The following is a 26,063-nucleotide window of genomic DNA, read 5'->3' as shown; positions in this document are numbered from 1 at the left end:
TTTTTCTTCACAACAAAAAAAGGGGCATGTGGATGGGTTCACCTGTACTCGGGTACCACTGAGCCCCGTGACCCAACAGCCTGGGCTCCCTCCTGTACTGCTGTGACAAGCTGCAAAGCCCCCTAGCCAGCACTTTCAACAGCATTCATGGAGGTAGGGACACACCCAGCTGCAGTTACATGCAGGCTCTCTAACCACCAGCTTCCTAGCTTGGGACCCCAGATCCGTACCGTCCTGCCCTGGTTAAATCTGGCCAGTATACAGGTTTAACACCTGGTCCACCTCTCCCTCAATGTGAAGAGGACCATGCACACTTGTGGTAACCAAGCTGCGATTTCCCCCAGACACCTTAATTGAATGCACACTGGTTTGGATTAAAACATAAAATAAGTGTATTAACTACAAAAGAATAGATTATAAGTGATAGCAAACAAATCAAAGCTGATTACCTAGTAAATAAACAAAACAACAAACTGATCTTAACATACTAATCACCCTGAATGATAAACAGGCCGGAAGATTCTTAAGGCACAAGCTGCCTTGGCTCTGCAGCTTGGATTTTCCAGGTTTTCATAGGTTAGAAATCCCTCTAGCCTGAGACAATTATTTCCCAGTCTTTTTTCCTCAGGTGATTCCAGGTGTGGTGTTGTAGGGATACTGAGCCCCCCATGATGGCATTCTGCGCTCCGTCCCCCTTTTATATCTACTTGCTGGAAAGCTCTTTTGCTGTGACCTGGATCAAACCATTCCCATTGTGTAGTGCCCATTGTGTAGTGCCCGGTCGAAAAGGGACCCTGGCGGCTCCGGTCAGCACTGCTGACTAAGCCGTTAAAAGTCCAGTCAGTGGGGCTAAGGCAGACTCCCTGCCTGCCCTGGCTCTGCGCAGCTCCTGGAAGAAGCTGGCATGTCCCTGCAGCCCCTAGGCAGAGGGGTGATCAGGGAAGCTGGGGGCATGGGCAGTGCACAGAGCCCCCTGGCCCCTAGACCTAGACATGGTGGCTGCTTCTGGGAGCCGAGCCAAGCCAAGCCAGGAAAGACAGGGAGCCTGCCTTAGCCCCACTGTGCCACCTACTGGGAGCCACCTAAGGTAAGCACCGCCGGGCTGGAGCCCATACCCCCACCCCAATCCCCTGCCCCAGGTTGAAACCCTCCCGCACCCTAACTCCCTCCCAGAGTCCACACCCCAACCTTCAGCCCTTAGCCCGCACCCCAACTCCCTGCCTCAACCTTGACCCCCTTCCTGCACCCAAAACCCCTCATCCCTGGTCCCACCCCAGAGTCCATACCCCCAGCTGAAGCCCTCACCCCCTCCTGCACCCCAACCCCCTGCCCCAGGCCAGAAGCCCCTCTCGTACCCTAAGTCCCTGCCAGAGTCTTCACTCCAGCCCTTAGCCCACACCTGCTCCTGCATTGCAACCCCCTGCCTCAGCCCTGAGCCCCCTTCTGCACCCCAAACCCTTCATTCCTGGCCCACACCCCAACCCCCTGCCCCAGGTTGGAACCCCCTCCTGAACCCTAAACTCCCTCCCAGAGTCTGCACTCCAGCCCTGAGCCCACACCCCAACCCCCTGCCCCAGCCCTGAGCCCCCTCCTGCACCCCAAACCACTCATCCCTGGCCCCACCCCAGAGCCTGCACCCCCACCCACTGCCCCAATCCTGAGCCCCCAAACCCCTTGGCCCCAGCCCAGAGCTCCCTTCTACACCCCAAACCCCTAATCCCTGGTCCCACCCCAGAGCCTGCACCCGGAACTCCTCATTCCTGGCCCCACCCAAGAGCCCACACCCCCAGCTGGAGCCCTCATCCCCTCCCGCACCCCAACCCCCTGCCCTAGCCCAGTGAAAGTGAGTGAGGTTGGGGGAGCTTGGGAGGAACGGAGGCAGTGTTTTCCCCAGGAATTGAAAGGCGGGGGTGAGACTGTGAGAGTGAAGGTGGGCTGTATGGCACCATAGTAAAAACTGAAAAATGTTTCATGACCATTTTATTAGATTTAACTCATGTTTTAAAATCATCACACAAATTAAAGTTGGCTACTCAAGCCTTCTATGAAGCACTACATCTACATTCTTCCTGGTTTCTTGTTATAATTTTGCACAACTCTGTTAATGAACTTCTTGAATGCAATGCGTTCATCTTTGGTGGCTTCTTGTGTGTCCGGTACTTTCATTCCTTCAATTGATATGCCTTTTAGTTCATTCACATGATCAGGCAGAAGGCGACTTCTTTCAGAACACAAAATTCTATTCAGTGATGAAAAAGAATGCTCAACTGTAGCTATTGTGACTGGGAGTAGCAAGAGATGAATTCCTACTTCTTTCATCCCAGAAAACATAGCACAAAGATCGGGTCAAGCCACTAGTGATGATAAAAAAGAAGTTGAAGTCAAATCTTCATTCATTTGTCGTATGATATTCCACTCTGTGTTCAAATTCTCTATTCTGTCCTGAGCACATGGCAGCCCCATTGCTGGTAGTGCCTCACTCCACTCAACTGTCTGTGTTTTACAGGAGAGGGATCTGTAAAAGCTATGTAGAGGTTGAGTAGAATCTAGAAGTCGCTGTTGTAGATTTTTAAGAATCAAGTCTGTGTACTTTTTCAGTTGTCTTAACAAACACTTCTTGTCCTCTTCACTTAAGGATTCAATATAAATGCCTTCATTAGTCAACTTCTGGACTTAAGTCTTTGCTTCTTCCAGTAGTTTTTCAATGGATAGCTCTCTGATTGATCCAAATGTAGCTTCTACTGCTGGACAAAGATCTACTGCTGTTGTAGCAGATGCCTGAATGGCATTGTTTAATGACCCAAGTGGTTTCAACAGTAGACTTACAAGAGGGAGAATGGCAACAGTCTTCTCTGACCGTAGTAGCAAAAGTAATCCACCAGCCTCACTGCTTAGATCCATCCCATCTTGGTTGATACTTTCCAAAGCCAGTAATAACGGCTGGAGTAACAAGACAACAGCCAAGGATCGCTCATGAGAAAGCCAGAGGGCTTTCCCAGGTTGGACTAATTTGAACTTCAGTCCCAGTGTATCTTCTATATTTTCCAGTGTATTTTCTATATTTTTTGTTGAAAAAAGAATATAACAAAAACATTAAATTTGTAGCTTTCAAAATGTCTTTTGAAGAGTCTGCAGCTCGTACTAGCGCTTGTTGGAGTAGATGGCCTCTGCAGGATGTATAGGAGAGATTAGGGTTACACTTTTCTCTGAGCAAAGCTTGTCCACCATGTCTTCCAGAGAAGTTTGCAGCTCCATTAAATGCACAAGCAGCCATCTCTTTGGGGTCCAACTGACAAGCATTTAACTCTTCTAAGATGTGGGTTGTCACAGATGCAGCCGATGTGTTTTCTCTAACTTGAACATCTAGAAATGAATCTATTGGCCTACCATGGACATCAGGATAACATACACAATGATTTAATACTTGATGCCCATTTGCATTGGTGCATTCATCAGCCATGTATGCAAATTTTTTTGAATGTGGTGAGAGAGTTCTTCAGTTTTTCAACTGTTGTGTCTTTCACTGTTGCACGATATGCTTCTAGCCAGTCAGTTCAGTTTCTTGCAGAAAGATAGTGAGCATTTGCTGGTCTTGTTCGGAGCCAGTGTTCAACTTCAGGATGAACAAGTGACAATGCATTTAACATTGGGCTCCAGTTTGTAGTGTGTGGTATCTCTTGCTTAAATAGAAAGTATGATGCCACAGCCATGTGTGTTTGCATGAAGTGTGTTGTGTCTCCAGGATTCTTAACAGGCTCATTAACACTCACCGGTGTTGTACTTGGTGGAGACCCAGTGGAGACTCAGAGGTGCTTTCACATGAGTTCACCTCCCAGGTGGGGGGCAAGAAGGCACCTTGCTCAGTCCTCCAGCTGCTCACTGTTCACTCTGGACACTGTTGTTCATTGTGCCACCGTTCACTCCATCGATCTGTTGCCAATGGCCCTGCGCCGTCACCTTCTGCTGCCACCTGCCACTGTGACCTCTGTGAGTTGGTCTCTTGAGGTTCCACCGAGCTCTCAGTGATTTCAGCTGAGCTCTCAGTGGGGGAACTTCACTGCTAGTGCAGACTGGGCCGTCTCTTCCACAGAAACACTGTCCCACAGCAGGTCTAAGCACTTAGACCTGATTATCAGTGATTTCAACTGTAGTGGTCACTTAACAAAACAAAAGACTATCTATGGAGCCTACTCAGCTCTGTCTTTAAACAGTGGAGAGGGGCAGGTCAAATAGTACTTGTGACTCAGGCAGACCATCAAGCAAAACACCTGTCCCCACCCTCTCTCTTGATGCCCTCAATTAGCACAGGCTAAGTACAGTTCTACTGCCCTTTACTCATACAATAAGAATAATAACATTTAATTAGCCCCCACCCCCCACATTCAAGTGATTTGTAACCCAACCCCAGCCAAAATCTATCACTTGGGCAACACAGCTCTGTTTGCTGTATACCTAGATTAGGTGTGAATGTAAATACAATCTAGTCCTAAAACCTTTCCCCACAGCCCCCAGCTCATCACTAGCTGTCAGGGAGAGCTCATTTAGACTTTGCTTACAAATCATAATTTGAAATTATTAGGTTGGCCAACATCACTGAAATGAATGCACTGACATTGTCATAAAAACAATAGCTGTATAAGGAAGCTAGTCTATGTTCATACTTTTCAAATATTATACTTTTTCAGGTTTCAGAGTAGCAGCCATGTTAGTCTGTATCCACAAAAAGAACAGGAGTACTTGTGGCACCTTAGAGACTAACAAATTTATTTGAGCATAAGCTTTCGTGGGCTACAGCCCACTTCATCGGATGCATAGAATGGAACATATAGTAAGAAGATATTTGTACATACAGAGAAGATGAAAAGGTGGAAGTACCCATACCAACTGTAAGGTTTTTTTCCCCCTGCTGATAATAGCTCCTCTTAATTAATTAGCCTCTTACACTTGGTATGGGTACTTCCACCTTTTCATGTTCTCTGTATGTATAAATATCTTCTTACTATATGTTCCATTCTATGCATCCGATGAAGTGGGCTGTAGCCCACGAAAGCTTATGCTCAAATAAATTTGTTAGTCTCCAAGGTGTGTCAAAGTCAGATTCAAGACTCACAAAATTTGTCAGACCACTCTGTTTATTAGCAAAGCGCTTTGCCAATGCACCCAGATATGTGAGCCTCATGCAAAAGCTCAAGCTAACTTATTTAAACAGATACGGGAAAGCCAATTTAACATAAGAGACAAAAGGAAGCAGAAACATACATATCTTATTTGCATACTAACGTTTACCAATCTCCTAGCTCAGTAGGAGCTCTAAGTTAATTAGTTTGAGGACCCATTGTCTCACACTCCTTAATGTTTCTCTTCCTGACAACTATATTTCAACAAACCCTTCAAGCAGCATTTCTTTAATGAATTATAATTTCAATATAATTCATTCTACTTTCACAATCCCTCCTTTTAGTCAAGCTACGCAATGACCAACAATTACTGGGTTCCACATATCAATCGTTCTTTATCTCTTTGTTCATCAGTGATATTTAAAATCATCAAATTAGCACTCTGGTTTAGGGCAGCTACCTGTGTAGCATGCCTGACACAATTTTGGACACAACAGGAAAGTAACTGAAAACATACAAAAATTATTAGGATTCCAAACAGGAGAGTTAGGGCTCCCTGAAACAATCAGTTTCCTATGCCAGAGAAATTGAAAAGGTTACTTAGCCACTTCCATAAAGAACTTGGCTCTTCGTGGGGAAGATATGCGATTTGTTCTAAGTGGCTAGCATGATCTATTACCTCATTGGTGTTGTCTGGTATATACACACAGCAGTCTTTTCCAATGAGAACACAAGTCCCTCCTTTTGCCTCCAGCACTATGCCCAATGCCTGACGGTTTTGGAGGGCCATCTGTCGGATTACCCCTGTTTCTTTGGCCAGGGCTCTTAAACTTTCTCCGGTTTCATTTGCCATTATTTCAACTACTGCTTGTAACCTTAGAAGCCTTTTTGCATGGTGTATTACTCCCCCTAATGGTATTAAGGAACCACCAATGGCCTCTTCCCAGGTTAAGAGGCTTATGTTATTAACATACCGGTGGGCATCTGTTGAGTCCCTTCTTTTTCGCCTGAAATTGCGGAGGCGTTCTCGAGGGAAGGTTCCTAGCACTTGGAATTTTGGGAAGAGTTGGGCGGGATAACAGATTCCTGACCAATTAGCTGGTAGTATGGTATAAGCTCTGGTCCCACACACCCAGTGATGGCCTATTAAGGCCGGGAAGGGTTGGTTGCACCCATTTGTCATATAGGTGTTTGCAAAGGAGGAGTAGTATTCCCCAAAGGGTACAGGGTAATTCTCCTTACGAGGAGTGGTGTTATTTGCATGGCATTGAAAGGTTGTATTGTTTTCACTAAGGTTACTGTAGGGGGAACATGAGATTGATTTCTCTGTTTGATCCCAGGTTGAGAAAAAATTCATATCTCCATACCCGTCCCGCCACTTTTTAGTTTTGTTTGAATAATCCCAAACACCATTGGCCACAATATGCTGAAGGCAACGGCTTTTCCCCAGGTCCAGCCCTGTCCCATTACACACCCAACACCAATGACCTTTTCCCTCCACCACACATCCATTTAGATGCATTTATTCCCACCGCTTCCCAAGTGTCATTGCTGTTCCATATTTTGTTAAACGGATGAGGCCCTCCAGTGAGGTCTGGGGACTTGAGTGGGACAGCCAGGACAGGAACACCAGTTTGAGAGTGGGCTGGGATGTGGCTGCAGACCCAGCAATTAGAAATATTAAGGGTCTGAGCTATCCACACCTGCTGCTGGATAAAAGAATTGTCATCATGGTCTCCCCAAACCGTAAGATACCAGCAGCTGAGGAACAGGCAGAGGCGCATGTTGGAGGCAAGGCTCTTCTGGTTCTGACAACCTCAACTGAGGGAACCGCAGTCACGGTTTTACGCCCACCAGGCAGTAGGCGCTAGGCTTGCTACTGCTTTTTTTTGTTCGTCGTCTGCATCTGGCAACCCTTACGAGAGCGTAGATTGTAAGGTATTGCAGACAGTTCCTCTACGTCTTCTTCTGGAGTCAAAATTGACTCTGCGTTGTTCTGAGGTGATGATTGGTTCTCTGGGGATGATGCGTTCTTACACTGTGAAGCATGTATCCACGCTGCGATGCCAAATAGTTTAACAGCCGTCTGTGTAGTAAGCAGTGCCTGATGAGGACCCTTCCACTGGGGCTCCAAGGTGTGCTTTTGATGATCGCGCCGTATGAAGACCCAATCACCTGGCTCGAGGTTGTGGCAAGCGTCGGAGGTGGGTTCCGTGGGCCAGGCGGCTCGAACCTGTGAATGGAAGTGACTTACAGCTTGCATTAGTCCCTTGCAATACTGAAGGAGCGCACTGTGAGTCAAGTTCAAATCTGGAACGGGAGTAATGGTAGACATAGCTCGCATAGGGTGTCCCATAACAATTTCAAAGGGACTTAATTTATGCCTTTGGGATGGAGTGGATCTCATGTCCATAAGGGCTAATGGTAAGGCTACTGGCCAGCTTAATCCTGTAAAGTCACAAATTTTAGCAAGCTTATTCTTAAGTACACCATTTCGTCTTTCAACTGCATCTGCACTCTGTGGGCGGTAGGAACAGTGCAACAGGTGTTTGATATGCAATATACGGTCTAGGTGTTGAACAAGTTGTCCAGTAAAATGTGTACCCCGATCACTGGACAGAGTAGCAGGAATTCCCTTGGCAGGCATAATATGATTTAACAAACATTTGGCAACAGACAGTGAGTGAGCCTTGCGACAAGGAAAGGCTTCAATCCAACCGGAGAATAAAGATACCATAACCAATATAAATTCATATTGTTGACACTTAGGCAGTTGTACAAAATCAAGTTGCCAATGCAAGAACAGTGCTTGAGGCAGGCCCTGGAACGTCTGGGCCACTTTTACAGGTTTACCAATATTATGGCTTTGGCAAATGGTACAGGCTGCACAGTGGCGGGCTGCAACAGAGCTAAAATGGGGGGCCCACCATCCTGTCTTAGTTACAGCAGAGACCATCCCTTCCTTTCCGACATGCGAAACACCGTGTAGCAGGGCAGCCAGAGATGGGTAGAGTGAAAAGGGGGCTACAAAGGCGCCAGTAGGCGAGCGCCAAAGAGAATCGGGATGTAGAGAGCAACCTTGGGCAACCCAGGATTCTTTCTCGGTTTCTGGGGCAGAGTCTTGGAGCAGGGTGAGGTCAGTGAGGGATGGTGGCAGTATAGAAACAGAAAGGGAACCTAGAAATGCATCTGGGGAAGGTTCTATGGCAGCAGCATGTTTAGCAGAGGCGTCAGCAAATGCGTTACCCTTAGCAACATCAGTATCCGCCATTGAGTGGCCAGGGCACTTAACAATAGCTAGAGCAGACGGAAGTAAAACTGCATACAGAAGGGCAGGGATGTAGGGCCCATTTTTAATAGGGGTACCGGCAGAGGTAAGGAAACCCCGAGTTTGCCAGAGGGTACCAAAGTCATGTACAACCCCAAAAGCGTAGCGGGAGTCAGTGTAAATGGTGGCGGAGCGTCCCTCCGCCAAAAAGCAGGCACGGGTGAGGGCAACTAATTCAGCGACTTGTGCTGAGGTTACAGAAGGTAAAGGCGCAGCTTCCAGGGTTTCAGAGAGTGAAACTACAGCGTATCCTGCAAGGAGACGACCTTGGTCATCTCGAAAACAGGAACCATCAGTAAATAAAACAAAGTCAGAGTTAGGGAGAGGGACATCAGAAAGGTCAGAGCGCGGGACGGTGACAGCAGAGACAGTTGCAAGGCAGTCATGGGGATCACCGTCATTAGACAAAGGAAGGAGAGTGGCAGGGTTTAACTGAGAACAATGCTTTATGGTGATGTATGAAGCTGATAGTAGTAAAAGTTCATACCTGGTAAGGCGGGCAGAGGAGAGGTGGCCTGTGTTACGTTGTAGCAGGAGAGTTTCTACAGAGTGAGGGACCAGGAGGGTAAGAGGAGAGCGGAGAACAAGGGAATCAGATATTTCGACTAGGTGCGCTGCAGCAGCCACAGCACGCAGGCAGGGGGGTAAGCCTTGGGCAACAGGGTCTAAAGTGGCAGAGAAATAAGCCACTGGGCGGTTCTTTTCTCCGTGCATCTGAGTGAGAACTCCAAGTGCACACCCAGATTGTTCGTGGCAGAAAAGGATAAAAGGCTTAGAATAGTCAGGCAGCCCTAAGGCAGGGGCAGAAGCCAAACCCTGTTTGAGGGAAACAAAGGCAGAATTGGCCTCAGGGGGCCAAGGCATGGGGTCAGGTACAGAGAATCGAGTGAGTTCCTGGAGAGGTTTTGCAAGGGAGGCATATTGGGGAATCCATTGCCTGCAAAATCCAGCCATGCCTAAAAACTTCCGGACCTGGAGTGGGGAGCAGGGTAGGGGAAAGCTAAGGATAGCTTGGACGCGGGTGGGAGAAAGTGCATGTGAACCCTGGGAGAGGAGAAAGCCAAGGTATGTGACAGAAGCTTGACAGAGTTGTAGTTTAGAGCGAGAAGCTTTGTGACCCATATTTGCTAGGGCAGTAAGGAGCACTAAAGAGTCAGTTTCAGAGGCAGACAATGAAGGGGAACAGAGGAGTAGATCATCTACATATTGGACTAGTGTGGACCTGGATGGGAAAACAAGGTCAGCAAGGTCTCAGACTAATGCTTGGGAAAAATATGACGGGCTTTCAGTATACCCCTGGGGCAGTGTGGTCCATGTGTACTGTTGCCCCTTGTAAGAAAAGGCAAACAGGAACTGGGAGTCAGGGTGAACCGGGACAGAAAAGAAAGCAGAGCACAAATCAACAACAGTAAAATGAGTTGCATCTGGTGGGATAGAAGCCAGAATCGTCGCTGAGTTAGGGACAATGGGAAAGACAGGTATGACAATGCGGTTAATGGCCCGAAGATCCTGAACAAACCGCCACGATTTACCATCAGCTTTTCGAACTGGGAAGATAGGGGTGTTACAGGGGCTGGAGCGGGGATAATAATGCCTTGTTCCTGCAGGGCGGTCATGACTGGAGCAATTCCAGCCTCTGCTTCGGGGTTTAAAGGGTATTGAGACAGGTGAGGCAGAGGTTTGGAGGAATCAACAATAATGCAGACGGGGTCAGTATGTAAACGGCCCACTTCAGACAGGTGGGTTGGCCACAGAGAGGATGGGACCTGTGAAACTAGGTGTTCAAGGGACGGGACCAATGGGCAGCAGGGGACCGGAGTGGAAAGGGGAGTTTCAGACAGCAGGGAGGCTACAGAATCACTCAGAGAGGACTGGGGGATTTGTAAGTAGACACCATCCGGGGGACCGTAGATGGTACAGCCAAGTTTACATAACAGGTCCCGACCCAAAAGGTTCACCGGAGTGGAATCCGAGAGGAGGAATGCATTTACTTTTGGGAAGATTGTTCCTCCTTTCCCTTTAGAGTGCGATGGCAGTGTTCTGCCACTGATTGCAATTTATCCATGGTTTCAGTTTCCCACCCAACACTTATTCGCTTTAGCATACTGCCAATAGCAGGTAGGAGGCCATTAACAAACGCATGAGCCAGGGCGCCCTTCCCATTTTCACCCGGTTGCTGTATACCAGAATGTTGCATAAAAACATCAGTCAGTCGGGTGCGATAGTCACCTGGACTTTCTCCCTGTTGCTGTTTACAGCAACGTATGGCTGTCCAGTTTGTTTTTGGAGTCCATACTCGAGGGATGGCCTCATGTAGGTTTTTAGCTCGGTCTTTACACTTTTTCCGGTATTCAGCGTCAGGACTGGTGTTTGGTAAAGTTGAATGGCGCTCACTGATGGGCCAATTGGCTGCTGTGAGCCATTTTTCATGCTCACTAGGGGTCACAAGTAGCTTGCACAGCTGCAGGAGGTCTGCCTCAGAGGGTTCATAGGTGTCGCACACTAACAAAAATTCCTCTGCAAATGTGGTAGGATTTTCCAGGGGCTTTGGAAAGTCTTTTACAATGGAAAGGAGCTCTGTACGAGTCCAGGGTTAATAGCTCCAAGTGGGACCCTCTTGTTGGCCCCCAGTATGCAGGATTCGGAGGGGAGCCTGGATAGGTTTAGAGCCAGAGCATAAGCGTTGGGCCCAGTCAGTGTCCAGGCTGTCTTCGTATGTATGGGGAAAAACAGAGGAGTCAGACAGACTGGAAGGTTTCAGGGGAATGGGGGGTTTTTCTTTATGGGTCTGAGTGGTACCGGAGGAATGGGCCTGGGTGGTATTGGACGATCCGGACTGGTCTGAACTGGAGACCCCTGGGAGTTGTTGTGACCGCCTGTTGATCCAATGCAAGGATGCCAGGCCAATTAATGCATCTTCCTCATCGTCATCCCCAGAATTTAACAAGGGGTTTTCTTCGTCCTTTCCCACAATGAGATGGGAGTATGAAGGGGGATGGGATCGATCTTGGTCTTCTCGGAGAACGGGATAAAGGGGAGCGCTCGGTCTGGCAGCGGGAGAGGAGGCTTCTAATAAAGCTTTTAACGTATCATTTGAATCTTTGAGAGAGGCAAGTTTTGATTCTGTCCACCTATGATTTGCCTCTTCCCACCACTGCATGAAACAATCAACCTCTCCTTTTGCCAATTTAGTTTTAGGTTGGCCGAGTTCGTCTTTTAAGACGTCTACTCGGTCTTTGTCCCAAGACCCTAACAGTGGCCACTGAATTTTGGGATTCTCCTGAGTTAGCCTAGACCATTTTTCCAGAAATTTACTGGAGTCCGGACCCTTCCTAAAATACATAAAATGAGCCGGTGTTCCTTTAGGGAACTGTCCTGACTAAGATGTCTGGTTACCCATACAGGAGGACTTTACACACCAATCACACAAGAAGGAAAGTCGGGTTCGTCCTTTTGTGTGTTGCCCGGTGCAACACACAAAAGGAGCCCACAGGCTACTGCCTCAATCGCCCTTGCTTTCACACCAAGGGTTTTACCCAAGGCGCAGTGCGGCTGCGATTGTGCAGATTTCACTCACTCAGACCATGGGGACAGGAACCCTTTGGTCAGCCGATCCCAGGACAGAGACGGCGCCCAGACTCAAACACACCACAGGGAGGACGGATAGACACAGAGACAAGACAGTCCTCAGTCCGGACAAAACACAGAAATAATTACCTGACCAGATTCCTGATGTCAGATTCCGGGATCCCTACCAAAACAGAGTGGGAACCAACAGGTTCGATGGCATAGACTTCACTGTGGTCATGCACCCTTCCGTTCTGGTGGAGGACCGCTCGGGCCAAATGCCCAGGTACCGGCTTGCCACGGCCGTCCTCAGAACGGTCAGGAGTCACACGGCCCCAGTGAAGACGGATGCCATCTCGGTGGAACCTCCAAGTTGTCAAAGTCAGATTCAAGACTCACAAAATTTGTCAGACCACTCTGTTTATTAGCAAAGCGCTTTGCCAGTACACCCAGATACGTGAGCCTCCTGCAAAAGCTCAAGCTAACTTATTTAAACAGATAAGGGAAAGCCAATTTAACATAAGAGAAAAAAGGAAGCAGAAACATACATATCTTATTTGCATACTAACATTTACCAATCTCCTAGCTCAGTAGGAGCTCTAAGTTAATTAGTTTGAGGACCCATTGTCTCACACTCCTTAATGTTTCTCTTCCTGATAACTATATTTCAACAAACCCTTCAAGCAGCATTTCTTTAATGAATTATAATTTCAATATAATTCATTCTACTTTCACAGGTGCCACAAGTACTCCTGTTCTTTATATTTTTTCAGATACACATATTGTATTATACACTTTATATGCTTTTATATTGTGTATAAGTGTGTATTAATGTTTCAATTTCAATTCAAATGTCCAATCACTACATTGGCAACACAGCATGTAACTAGTTCACAAAACGTGTGGGGGGGAATTCGGGGTGTGTGTGTAGGGAAATCCCTGGACGAAGGGAGTGGGGCCTCAGGGAAGCGGAGGGGCAAGGTGTTCCGATTTCTGCTGTTAGAAAATTGGCAACCCTAGCTGTGGCCTGGTGGCTGGAGCGTTTGACAGACCTGGCCCTCTGAGATCTGGGCTGACAGTGGACTAAAGGGAGTGTAGCGTACAATAAACTGGGTTTGCTCTTGGGCTTTGTTTGGCACAGTGCTGGGGGGCGGAGGAAAGGTAGTGCTCAAAAAACACAAGAACCCCACTCCAAAATCAACCCGCCAGTTTCTTGCAGGCCCCTATGGGGTTTGCCACGGTCTGGGCTGAAGGGCATTTGGATGGGGGGCGGGGCGCCACCACATCGGCCGGTCTGGTTGTGGGGATGGGCAGACCGGGCGGTTGGGTAAGACAGGAGCACGCAGAGCGCGCGGGAAGAAGTCCGGACCCCAGGAGTAACGTGCGCGCCCTCATTCCCTCCCCCACGGGCCCGCGCGCGTTTCGTGCTCAGGCGGTACCGCCCACCCGCCCGGCCCCAGCCCTGTCAGCGCGCGACCGGCTGCCACCATGATCTGCTCGGTGCTTATTCTGTTCGCCAACATCTTCCACAGCGGTGAGTGCCCCCTCCCAGGGCGTGGGGGAGCTGTCCGGGGGATGCCTCCTCCCGGGGCGGGGTGAGGAGGAGGGTGGCAGTTCGGGGGTTGTCCCCCGCCCCAGGCAAGGGGAGGGCGGGGTCAGGGGATGTCCTTTACCAGCAGGGGGCGGGGTTGTTAGGAGGATGCCCCCTCAGGCAGGGGGAGGACACAGCAGGTGTGGGGGCACTGATCCCTCCCTTCCTCACCCTTTGCCTCCCCTGACTCAGCTCCTTCAGCTTTCACAGCTCTGCCCCCACTCACTCCCACGGAGCGGAGGGGAGGGGGGAATAGCCACAGAGGTGGCTGCTTGGGGCAAGGTGCCTGCTCTGCTGATGAGACACTACTGAGAGCAGAGTGGTACCCAACCCTGCTCTGTGGCAGTGAATTTCACTGCAGCTGGTTCACTCTGAATAAAGCATGTAATCAAGCTCAGGGAGGGAACAAAGAGGCCCCATAGGAGTTTATTTTACAAGTGGGGAAACTGAGGTACGGAGAAGGGAAGGGAGTCTCCTAAGGTCCCATAGTCATCCCTTAACAAAGCTGGAAATAGAGTCTGTCTCTCTTGACTCCTATCTCTAACTCTGAGCCCACACACTGCCTGCCTCTGTGATCTATGACAGGAGTGGCCAAACTCACTGATCCTCCTAGCTGCGTATAACAATCTTCAGAAGTTCAAGAGCCTGACTGGGCTCTGGGCTTTAGCTCCATGGGAGGTGCCTCTGGGGCTCAGGGCTTTAGCACCACTCCTGCTGAAGCCATGAGGCCTGGCCAGTGTGCCCTGTGCGGCTGAAGCCCCGAGACTCCCCTGCCTGCTGGGCAGAGACCCCTACCCCACCACCCCATTGCAAGGCAGAGGTCCCAAGCTCCCCAGCATTGGGTAGGTGGAAAATGGGAGTAATGTGGGGGGTTCCATTAGCTGCACTTTGACCGTAAAAACAACGAGGAGTCCTTGTGGCACCTTAGAGACTAACAAATTTATTAGTCTCTAAGGTGCCAAAAGGACTCCTTGTTGTTTTTGCTGATACAGACTAACACGGCTACCACTCTGAAACCTTTAACAGTAAAAGAACTGCATGTGGCTCACGAGCCACACTTTCGCCACCCCTGATCTATGCTCTGCAAGGTTAAGTCCCAACTATCAGCTTGCGTGTTCTGTGTAAAAGAATATCCCTGACTGCCTTCCCTAGGCTGTTTTCCACTTACTTAAAGGGTTGTAAAAGAAAACATATCCACAGCCTAACAAACCAGTGTAGACCATTGGACAGCCAAATAGGTGAAATCAGCTCTCTAGTGTGGTTTAAAAAAATCATTCAGTCAGATCTCCTGATTATTTTCACAAGCCTTTTTGTTTAGATTCAAATTCAGATCACTTTAGGAGGCCTGATTTCAAATTCAAAGGCAATATTAGGGCTGGAGAATTCCCAGACTTGTTAGATGCTCACTGAGATTACATAGCATAATGTTTTGCCCACATTTTGAAACCCAGAGCAAGTCTGTCTGTGATGGTGGATTTTTTTAATTAAAAAGGCCATGCATTCAGTGGCTTTTATTTTTGTTTCTTTAATTAAGGGAAGTGGATTTATTAAAATATGTGGGACTTGATTAGGGTGCACTAAATGCTGATAAATGTAACAGCTGCTGACTCTTCATCTTCTCTGTGTTCAGTCCAAGAAAGATTGGAACTGGAGCAGGAAAGCTCACTGCTGGGTATCAGGAGGGATGTCATCCTGACAAGTGGACCCAGATTCTCTAGGAGCAAAGGAACTAAAATCTAATGCAAGTCTGTGGTTGGATATTGCTCTCTGTAGCTACCAGGGCTTTCCCTGTCCACCTCAGGAGGATGTCCTCTCCATCCCTCTGCTCCACCCCCCTACCCACCAGACTGCCTGCTACCCCTTGCAAAGGATTACATGGTTGGAAACAACTCCTTCCCAGAGTTCCCTGTCTTTGCCATGGGGAAAGAGGTTATCTCCGTTGCTCTAACTTCCAGAGTCCCTGCTGTATGTGTGCCACTAACCCCCAGAGCGCTCCTGTCTCATTCCTGTCTCTCAGTGGGAAAGGGGCTGTCTGCAAACCTCTGACTTTTGTCTCCACCAGCCTTTGCCGTATATGAAACCAGTTTTACAATCCAAACTGATGGTAAGCTATGCCCCATTCCTATTTGAGTCCCTACCTTAGCAGCATCTGCCTCTTCCCTTATCTCTGGTTTTATTTTTTAATTCCTTGATCCTGGTTGTAGTGACCCCTCTGATCCTGAATGTATGCTGAGGTTTGCTCTAGCCCTAAGTGTTCCTCCTCATCTGCTTTCAGCTTGCACTGGAGTAAACGAGCGCACCTTCCTAGCCATCAAGCCAGATGGGGTGCAGCGGCATCTCATAGGGGAAATCATCAGGCGCTTTGAAAAGAAGGGCTTCAAACTGGTGGGGATGAAACTCATGCAGGTGAGAGGAGCTGGCAGAGCAAGGGCTGCCCTGGCACCCTTTTCTCTAAAGGTCCAGTCCATGCTGCCTCACTCTGTGTATGCTCTGTCTTGGGGCTTTAGATCTTTGCAACAGGGACCTGCTTGCATCCTGCTTGCTGATGGTGCTTTGTAAATAATACCTAGTTTTTATATAGCATTTTTTATCAGTAAATCTCAAAGCGTTTTGCATAGGTCAGTATCATGATACCCTCTCTGTGCTTCAGTTTCCTCATATGTAAAATGGGGAAGTTACTTGCCTAAGGCAGTGGTTCTCAACTTATTTCACATTGTGGGCTGCATATGCGGCCCACAATGTGCTAATTGGGCTGCAGGGGCTGGGTGTCGGGGCCAGCCAGCAGCCCGCCCCAGACTCCTGCTGTGCATGGCCAGCCAACAGCCCGCCCCGGACCCCTGCCACTCCTGTGGGGTGGGCTGGCTGCCCTGACCCTGGATCCCCGCCCCAGACCGTGTGCTAATTGGGCTGCAAGTTGAGAACTGCTGGTCTAAGGTCACCCAGCCACCCGGAGGCAGTGCTGGCAATAGAATCCATAGAAGCAAAGAAATGTGGGGCTGGAAGAGACCTCAAGAGGTCATCTAGTTTAGCCCCTTGCTCTGGGGCAGGATTAAGTATGCCTGCCTCCTGAGTCACAGTCTAGTGTTTTATCCACTAGGCCACGAATAACAAAGTTCAGAAATGCCTGGTATCAGAGCTGCTGCAAAGTCTCTTGCTGAGGCCATTTCTCCAACATCCCTCCCATGGGAGCTCAGCTTAGTGAGATATATATATATATGGGGGAGGGATAGCTCTTTGGTTTGAGCATTGGCCTGCTAAACCCAGGGTTGTGAGTTCAATCCTTGAGGGGGCCATTTAAGGATCTGGGGCAAAAATTGGGGATTGGTCCTGCTTTGAGCAGGGGGTTGGACTAGATGACCTCCTGAGGTCCCTTCCAACCCTCATATTCTATGATATCCTCCTACCACTAGATGGAGACAGGAAACGAAAGGAAAGCTCCTTAGTCCTGTCTCCGTGCAGGTAGCCAGCCCAGCTAGAGGAATTTAATTTGGATCTTTTTCTGGCCACCACCATTCAGGGTCAAGTTTTCCAAAGCACTTTAGTCCTATTTTCAAAAATGACTTAGGCACCTAAATCTCATTGTCAGTCAGGGGAATTGAGCTCTGAAGTCTCATTTCCAAAAGCAACTTGAAGCACTTAGGATCCAAAATCGTTTAGTCACCTTTGAGAATTTACTGTCTCTCTTTTCTTTGGAGCACCCTGCCCCAATCTGTCTTGTGCAATGGACTGTCGTATAGGCTGTTCCATTGTAAGTCTGTTTTGCAGCATTTGTTATGGACCTATAATGGAAACTATTTTTTCATCATCAGTGTAATAGACACTTGCTGTTATCTAAAGGGCTGCATTGCAAATAGCGGTTTCTGAACAGAGCCTGAATTCTGCCCCTGTTGATTACCTGAATCCCTAAAGGTCCTGTGAGGCTATACACAGAAAGCGAGTGCGAACTGAACTGAAGGAGGAAAATAGGATTCCCCAGATGAGGAATGAACACTGATCCAGTTTCACCTGGCAGTTGTTCCTTCCTGGTGAGCTTGATTTCCTCCTCCCAGCTGCACTGCAGAATTCAGGAATCCGGCCCTCAGAGCAGGGAGAGGTCCCTAAACGCCACTTCTAAAGTGGACTCTTCGGGCCACTAGAACAGCCATTATAAGCCATTTTAGGACAGTCCCATCTAGCAAACTAGATCACATGCTGTGTTTATGCCCAGGCCTCGGAAGACTTGCTGAAGGAGCATTATATAGCCCTCTGTGATCGCCCCTTCTACAGCCGTCTGGTGGAGTACATGAGATCGGGTCCTATTGTAGCCATGGTGAGTGCTGGCCAGGGGCCCCTTTCATGCCTTGAAACGGATATCAAATGCAAGTGCAATTAGCATTGAACTTGAGGCCATTCCATCTTCCCTTCATACCCTTCTGCCAGATCCTCTGGCTGAAGCGTTACACTGTTGCATGTAAAAGTGAAACCTGTGCATATCTTTATTTTATTCAAACAGATAATCAGGCTTTCTTGAGGTAGATTCTGCCCTGACTTACCTCTAGGCGTACTCATACAAGGAGGTGGAGTTAGCTGGAGGGTGCTTAGGGTAGGATTTGGCCTTGCTATTCAGCAAGCTGCGGAAGCTGACTCTTGCTGTGCTGTCTTGTAGGTCTGGCAGGGGCTGGATGTGGTAAAGACGGCTCGCGCAATGATTGGAGAAACTAACCCGGCCGATTCCAGACCTGGCACCATCCGAGGGGACTTCTGCATTGAAGTCAGCAAGTGAGAGCCTTGGGTTTGTTTTTGCTGGGGAATCCTCTGTGTCCCTGTTGCAGGTGGGAGGAGGCTCCTTCTGCATTCTGTTCCATGTCCCAGTTACTCTCCCACTGACTGAGGGGGAAGATGGGGGAGTGCCTTTAGAGTCAGCTCTCAATGCTCCTGTAAAAGGATCACTTGTGAGGGATGAGCACACCTTACCTTGCCTGGCTCCCAACTTAGGCAGCAAGAGAACAATGCCCAGATGGTCTGTGGCAGGGTGGGGTTCTTCATCTTGTGTAAAGTAGCCACACTTGTGCTGCATTTTAGGGATTTTTACCCTAATGGTATGGTCAGTTTGGAGTTAAACCTGAGATCTTCTTGTTTGGGACCAAAACTAACAACACCATGTTGTAACCATAACTCTCTGGTGCCCCCTTGAGGAGAGGGTAGGCACCTCTCATGTCAGTGGTCCCTCCCTGGACCACAGCATTGCTGTGGGGTCATCCCAGAGTCCAGTCCTCTGACTGTGCTGTTTAGGAGTGGGGTGGTTGGGAGGCCACAAAGTAGCCCAAATAAAAAAAGTCAGGATGCTGTCATATCTCACAAAAGGCAGCGTCCAGAGCCTTCTGAAGGCAAAAGGAGAAGAGGGCCTGGGCAGCAACTCCTGTTTCCTCAGCCTGGGGAAGCTCTGAGTTCCAGCCCTTCTTCTTTCTGAGTGCCACCCAAACTGAACTGGGACCCTGCCTCTCTCCAGGCTTGACAAGACTCACTGGTGTGGTGCATTGGGGTGGGGCTGATTGTGCCCCTGGTTGCTCTTTAACCCCTTGTAGACTGAGACAGCCCCATCATACGCTGCTTCACACTTCCATAGCAATTTTCATCTTCAGTATGCTGCCCGGGCACTCAACTGATCCTCACAACACCCTACTGAGGGAGAGAAGGATACTCTCCTTTTTACATGTGGGGATTATGAGGCAGGAAGAGTGCATGGACCTGCCCCAGGCCACAGAGGGAATCTGCGTCAGAGCCAGGATTAGATGTTGGGAGTGTCTGGCTCCCAGTCCTGTGCTCAGACCATGCCCATCTCCTGTGACAAAACAGTTTGCATAGTACATTTGGCCATGAAGAGCACTATGCTTAAACTGCCTCTTTGGTCTCAGGATGAGCTGTGGAGGAGAGCAGAGGAGATCTTTCCTGCTGCTTTATGCGTTTTTCTATTAAAACGAAAAAGTGAGGGGTGTTCTGCTTGGCTTTTACCGTATAACTATCAGCAATGTCAAGCCATCGCTTCTTGAAGCCCTGTAGTGAAGCAACGACTCACCGGTGCACGCCTCCTCCTGGTCATCTTGCAATTAGCTCTTTTCCAGTTTACGGAGCGCCCTGTGCAGGCTGGTATCTCACTGGTATGTCCCTCTCAGACCCCGGTGCCCTTTACCCTGGGGTTCTGCCCCAGCAATACCCCCACACTCTGCGTCTCCCCTCCCTCTGGAACCCCCAACCCTCTAAACCCAACTTGCCTCAGTGGCTACTGCCAGTCATCATCTAACCCTTCACTGGGGCAGACTGCAGTGTAATGGCCACTCATCATTGGCAAGGGGTTAGGACCAGCTGCCGCTGCCTATTCCCAGGCTGCCCTTCTGCAGCCCCAGTACCTTTGTAGCCTTCACCAAGGTCTGCAGCCTGGGGGTTTACCAGGCTGGAGCTCCCCAGCTCCCTTTGCCCTTCCCCAGCACTACTCTGGCTCTAGGTACCTTGCTCCCAGGCAGCTAGCCCTTCCCACTCCAGGGCTAGAGTGAAACTCTTTCAGCTCCTGGCCCCCAGCCCTCTTATAAGGGCCAGCTGGGCCCTGATTGAGCGGTCCACAGGTGTGGCTGCCTTCCTCAATCAGCCTAGCTTTGCTGCTTTTAATTCCTGTTCTCCAGGAGTGGGGAGCCACGGTGGGGAGCACTCCCAGCCATTAATTGATGTGGTGGTAGTGCTCAGTGTAATAGATGAGCTGTTCTCCTAGCCCTTAGTCAGGCATATGAGTTAGTTAGGTGTTAAAAGACAAGCAAGAGTCCTGAATAGTCTGAGGCCCTGGCTACACTAGGGGTTTGCAGCAATGAAGCTACACCAATTGGTTGAAATCAGGGCTAATTCTCAGTGTAGCCAATGCCTAAATGAAGCTCACATCCCTCCTTATATAGGTTTCATTTCCTTGGCATCTGATGTCAAACTTACCAGTTCTCCATAGAGTCTTCCAGGAGGGGAAAAACAGGGGTCAGAAGACTTGAATTTCTAATGTAAAAACAAGCAGCACTACAGGTAAAAAAGGCACTTTCAGCCCTTCATGAAGCAGCTGTTACTGTAGATTAGAAGAGATTATACTGTATAAAAAAAATGGAGCACCCTAAGAAAGTCAGAAGATGGGTTAGCTGTAGGCACAGTTGCTGCTTTGGTGACATGATCTAGGGGAGGGGACTGATGGGAACTGGCAGCTCCCACATGCCACAGGATAACTGGCAAGTCCTGCTCTCAGCCAGAAGATGGGTGGCTCTGGGGTAGGGCTCTGAGGAATGGTAAGGAACATGAGGATCGTTCAGGTAGGAATGTAACAAGATGGCACTTGTTCAGCAAACTTATTATTTTAGCCAAGATGAAATTACTTCCGGCTCTAGTTCCTCGCTGTGCCTGACTTGGAGAGTACCCATTCTCTTTCTTCACAGGAATGTGATTCACGGCAGCGACTCGATCGAGAGTGCCCAGCGGGAGATTTCGCTCTGGTTCCACACAGACAAGCTGACTTGCTGGGCGGACAGCACTGAGCACTGGATCTATGAGTAATAAGAATGGGCTGGGGGAAGGGTATCTTGCTGACACTCAGGCACAGTAAAAACTCATCCATTTCTCCTTCTGTGGAGTCACACTGGACTTTGAGATAGCGTGGTTTTTTCATTGGGTATTTCTATCTAGGGATGGGTGAAAGGGTAGTGGGAAGTCTATTCTGCACTGGTAATTGACTAAATTGCAGCTCTCTGGGATAGTAGCTACTTGGTGCTGCTGGTCTGGTTCTGTCGATGCTCTGCAGCATCCTAAAATCCCAAGGGGTTCAAGATGACCTGCAAAGGAAAGAAAAATGAGCTTGTGCCTTTGGCATCTTTATAATGTATAGAAAAGGCCTGAAAGTTACATTAGAATTTTAGGTCCTGTCTACTATGGAAGACTCTCTGGTGATTGGAGAACTATTGATATGACGACATCACAAGAAGTAAGAGAGTGAAAGTTGAGCAATTTGAAGATTTTGATTAGAAGGGACCCATGGGATGATCTTGTCTGACCTCCTGCATAACACAGGCCAGGAAACCTCATCAAGTTATTCTTGCATCAAGCCCATAATTTCTGGTTGAGCTGGAGCATATCCAGTCTTGATTTAAAGATCGTTGTTCCAATGGTTAATTACTTTTGCTGTTAAAAATGTGTACCTTATTTCCAGTCTCAAATTGTGTACCTACACTGGATCTTGTTATGCCTGTGAGATAAGACTGCTCTACTATCAGAAGTCTCTCTGGGCAGGTACTTAGCAGTGGTGATCAAGTCCCCTCTTCACAAGTGAAATAGATTGTGCTTCTTCAGTCTTTCACTGTAAGGTGGGTTTTCAAGCCCTCAAATCTGTCTTGTTGCACTCTTCCAAACCTTTTCCAATTTTCCAACATCCTTCATAAGTTGTGGCACCAGAACTGGACACGGTATTCCACTAGTGGTTTTACTAATCCCACATACAGAGGTAACATTATCTTCCTAGTAAATAGTCCTATTTATACAGCCAGGGAGCATTCTAGCTCATAGGAACTGCAGACTGGATCAACCACTGGTCCAGCTACTCTAGTACCCTATCTCTGACAGGGGCCAAAACAAGTTGCTTTAGAGGATGGTATTAGAACCCTTCAGTAGGCAGATGTAGGATAATATGCCCCCACATTGTGTCATAGAATCATAGAAGATTAGGGTTGGAAGAGACCTCAGGAGGTCATCTAGTCCAACCCCCTGCTCAAAGCAGGACCAACACCAACTAAATCATCCCAGCCAGGGCTTTGTCAAGCTGGGCCTTAAAAACCTCTAGGGATGGAGATTCCACCACCTCCCTAGGTAACCCATTCCAGTGCTTCACCACCCTCCTAGTGAAATAGTGTTTCTGAATATCCAACTTAGACCTCCCCCACTGCAACTTGAGACCATTGCTCCTTGTTCTGTCATCTGCCACCACTGAGAACAGCCAAGCTCCATCCTCTTTGAAACTCCCCTTCAGGTAGTTGAAGGTTGCTATCAAATCCCCCCTCACTCTTCTCTTCTGCAGACTAAAGAACCCCAGTTCCCTCAGCCTTTCCTCATAAATCATGTGTCCCAGCCCCCTGATCATTTTTGTTGCCCTCCGCTGGACTCTCTCCAAATTGTCCACATCCTTTCTGTAGTGGGGGCCCAAAAGTGGATGCAATACTCCAGATGTGGCCTCATCAGTGCCGAATAGAGGGGAATAATCACTTCCCTCAATCAGCTGGCAATGCTCCTACTAATGCAGCCCAATATGCAGTTAGCCTTCCTGGCAACAAAGGCACACTGCTGACTCATATCCAGCTTCTCATCCACTGTAATCCCCAGGTCCTTTTCTGCAGAACTGCTGCTTAGCTAGTCGGTCCTCAGCCTGTAGCAGTGCATGGGATTCTTCCGTCCTAAGTGCAGGACTCTGCACTTGTCCTTGTTGAACCTCATCAGATTTCTTTTGGCTCAGTCCTCCAATTTGTCTAGGTCACTCTGGACCCTATCCCTACCCTCCAGCATATCCATCTCTCCCTCCAGCTTAGTGTCATCCACAAACTTGCTGAGGGTGCAATCCACGCCATCCTCCAGATCATTAATAAAGATAGGTTTCAGTGGTAGTCTTGTTAGTCTGTATCAGCAAAAAAAACGAGGAGTCCTTGTGGCTCCTTAGAGACTAACAAATTTATTTGGGCATAAGCTTTCGTGGGCTAGAACCCACTTCATCAGGTGTATGAAGTAAAAGATACAGGAGCAGGTATAAATACATGACAGGATGTCGGTTGCTTTACCAAGTATTGAGTCAGTCTAACGAGATAAATCAATTAAGAGGAAGTTACTCACCTTGTGCAGTGATGATAGTTCTTCAAGATGTGTGTCCCTATGGGTGCTCCACTTTAGGTGTCTGTGTGCCCCTGCACCTCTAATCAGAGATTTTTGGTAGCAGTGTCCCATTGAGCCCGCGCATGTGCTCTCCCTCCCTCGTAGTCTGCCTCGAGGCTATTTAGCACGGCACAGGTGAACCCCGCTCACTTCCTTCTCTACCACAGAGCCTTATAGAGAACTCCAAAGTAGAGGGGAGGAGGGCGGGTTGTGGAGCACCCATAGGGACACACATCTCGAAGAACCATCATTACTGTACAAGGTGAGTAACTTCCTCTTCTTCTTTGAGTAGTGTCCCTATGGGTGCTCCACTTCAGGTGACTCCGGAGCAGTACCCACCACTGGAGGCTGGGACTTCAGAGCAGAGTCTTTTACTACGGCGAGTACTGTGGAGTTGAAGACGGTGTCAGTGGCCAAATCTTCAGTGATCACATAATGTTCTGAGAAAGTATGGACAGAGACTCCAATCATTGCTCTATAGATTGGGGAGATAGGGGTATCCCTATGGATTGTGACTGAGGTAGGAACTGATCTCATGGAGTGCGTATGGACAGAAGCAAGTTGCGCCCTTGCTAAGTGATTAATGCAACTAGAGACCCATTTGGATAGTCTTTGAGGAAATATCACAGAGCTTTTGGATCTTTCTGTGGACGAAAGGAAGAATTTAGGGGATTTCCTGAAGTCCTTAGTCCTGTCCAAGTAGAATGTGAATGTCCTTCTAATATCTAGCATATGCACAATTGTCTCCCAGTTGTCACAATGTGGTTTTGGGAAAAAACAGGGAGATGGATCTGTTGATTCATATGGAAAGTGCAGAAAAAATAGGGAAAAACTTGGGATATGGCCTTAGAGTGGTTGTTTATTTATTTATTTAAAGACAAAGGCCATGAATGATGGGTGTGCCATCAGGGCCTCTATTTCTCCTATGTGTCTAGCTGAGGTGATGGCAATTAGAAATGCTGTCATCATGGACAGGTGTAAGAGAGAACAAGTTGCCCTGGACTCAGAGAGAGGTCTAGTCCAAGCCCTGAGAACTAGATTAAAGTCCCAGGCTGGAGTGGGTGGTGTCACATGGGGGAAGAGAGTCCCAATGCCCTTAAAGAGTCTACGCATTAGTGGTTGAGCAAACTCCAAGTGGGAAGCCATTTTTGCCATGAGATGTACCTTAAAAGGAGCTGAGTGAGAGTTTAAAATGTAGTGCAAAATCAGAGGGAGGAAAGATGAAGTTGGGTCTGTCCGTTTGGAATGGTGCAAACTTGTAGTCATTTCCATTTTGTAGATAGGTATGTGGAGTGGTCAACTTGTGGTTGTGGTGCAACGTGTGTTTCAGCTTGTCAGAGCATTCTGCTTCTAAGCCTTGGAACAAAGAAAGATCCAAGCCTAGAGGTGGAGGACCCATGGGTTGGGGTGAAGGGTCAGCCCATTGTTTTAAGAGAGCGGGTGAGGAATGGGCTGACGTCAGAGGAACAGGAGGGCATATTGCCATCTGCATCAGGTAAGGGAGCCAGACTTGTCAATCACAATAACTCTCGCTTTGTTTCGTTGAATTTTCAACAGAATATTGGATAGGGTCGGAAACTGGGAAAAAAGACATACAAGTGGGCCCTGTCCGCTGGGAAGATGAGGGCAACTGCAAGTGAATGTTTCCCCAAAGGGTGGCTATATCTTGAAGAACCTGTGAATTCAGTATACACTCATTGTCATGAGAAAATTCCAACTGAGACTGTTGGTTATCCCGTTCTGTATCCCTTGTAGACAAGACAGCTGAGATGAGCACATTATGATGGATGCATCAATTCCAAAGTTTGAATGCTGTCTTGCAGAGGGAGGGAGATCTGGTAGCTCCTTGGCAGTTTATACAAAACATACAGGTCACATTAAGTCCATCATAACCTTTGTGTGTTGTTTTTGATGAAAGGCAGAGTTTGTGCACAGGCACTCTTGACAGCCCCTAACCCCAAAAGAGTGATATGGAAGGTCATTTGTCCTGAACCTTGTTGTTGTGTAGGTGAGCTCCCCAGCATGTTAGGGAGACGTGTCTCGGTGGTGAATGTGGGTAGTGAGAGGAGCGCTCTCGCTTGTACTGCATCAGGTTGGTGCTGATAAAGTCCAGTCACTGTACTGGGGTTAGTATGCCACTACAGTGAAATGAACCTTGGAGACTACCCTGTGTGGAGCAGTCTGTACCTATAATGATCCTGCCCCAAAGGTAAGCAGTAGGAATCTCCTGTCCGATGGTTGTATAGAGATATGGAAGTAGGCACCCTGTAAGTTCAGGGCTAGAAATCAGTCTCTTTGCTCTAGAGCTGGTCCTAACTGCTGTGAAGCAAGGTAAGGTGACTTCTGAGTGGCGTGACAGTTGTATAGATAGCAGCTGATGCTGTAAGGTATCATTGTTCAGGCCCCCGACCAGCTCAAAGTGCTTATAAGAGGCAGTTTGAGAGGTTATGGACTGGGGTGCAGACAGTTCTCACTTTTGAGCCCTGGGCCTCTTACACTGTGGTTCATAACAGCACAGAGATGGTGAGTATTGAGAAGATTGTGATCTGTG

General features: G+C 48.3%; 1 protein-coding gene across 3 annotated transcripts; it reads left to right on the top strand.

Annotated features, from left to right (window-relative positions):
- Positions 1–13,246: 13,246 nt before the first annotated feature.
- Positions 13,247–25,090, top strand: NME3 (NME/NM23 nucleoside diphosphate kinase 3). 3 transcript variants are annotated; one of them, XM_043523501.1, is made up of 6 exons: positions 13,331–13,546; positions 15,666–15,707; positions 15,879–16,009; positions 17,811–17,912; positions 18,249–18,361; positions 21,043–25,090. In XM_043523501.1, the coding sequence occupies exons 1-6, from the start codon at positions 13,501–13,503 to the stop codon at positions 21,158–21,160; spliced, it is 552 nt and encodes a 183-aa protein (XP_043379436.1). In that variant the 5' UTR covers positions 13,331–13,500; the 3' UTR covers positions 21,161–25,090. The 3 variants fall into 3 exon arrangements, with proteins under 3 accessions (XP_043379437.1, XP_043379436.1, XP_007054606.1); XM_043523502.1 differs by lacking the exon at positions 17,811–17,912 and having other exon boundaries at positions 13,247–13,546; positions 21,043–21,247; XM_007054544.4 differs by lacking the exon at positions 15,666–15,707 and having other exon boundaries at positions 13,338–13,546.
- Positions 25,091–26,063: the final 973 nt, after the last annotated feature.

This window comes from Chelonia mydas, chromosome 10, assembly GCF_015237465.2.
Source record: "Chelonia mydas isolate rCheMyd1 chromosome 10, rCheMyd1.pri.v2, whole genome shotgun sequence".
In the NCBI taxonomy this organism is placed as follows: domain Eukaryota; kingdom Metazoa; phylum Chordata; order Testudines; family Cheloniidae; genus Chelonia; species Chelonia mydas.
Note: the sequence above shows the minus strand (reverse complement) of the source record. Positions and strands in the feature narration are given on the sequence as shown.

Coding starts and splice junctions, on each gene's coding strand:
- NME3 (XM_043523501.1), top strand. CDS start 13,501: ATGATCTGCTCGGTGCTTATTCTGTTCGCCAACATCTTCCACAGCG. Junction 15,708..15,878: donor TTTTACAATCCAAACTGATG/GTAAGCTATGCC, acceptor ATCTGCTTTCAG/CTTGCACTGGAGTAAACGAG. Junction 17,913..18,248: donor CGGGTCCTATTGTAGCCATG/GTGAGTGCTGGC, acceptor GCTGTCTTGTAG/GTCTGGCAGGGGCTGGATGT.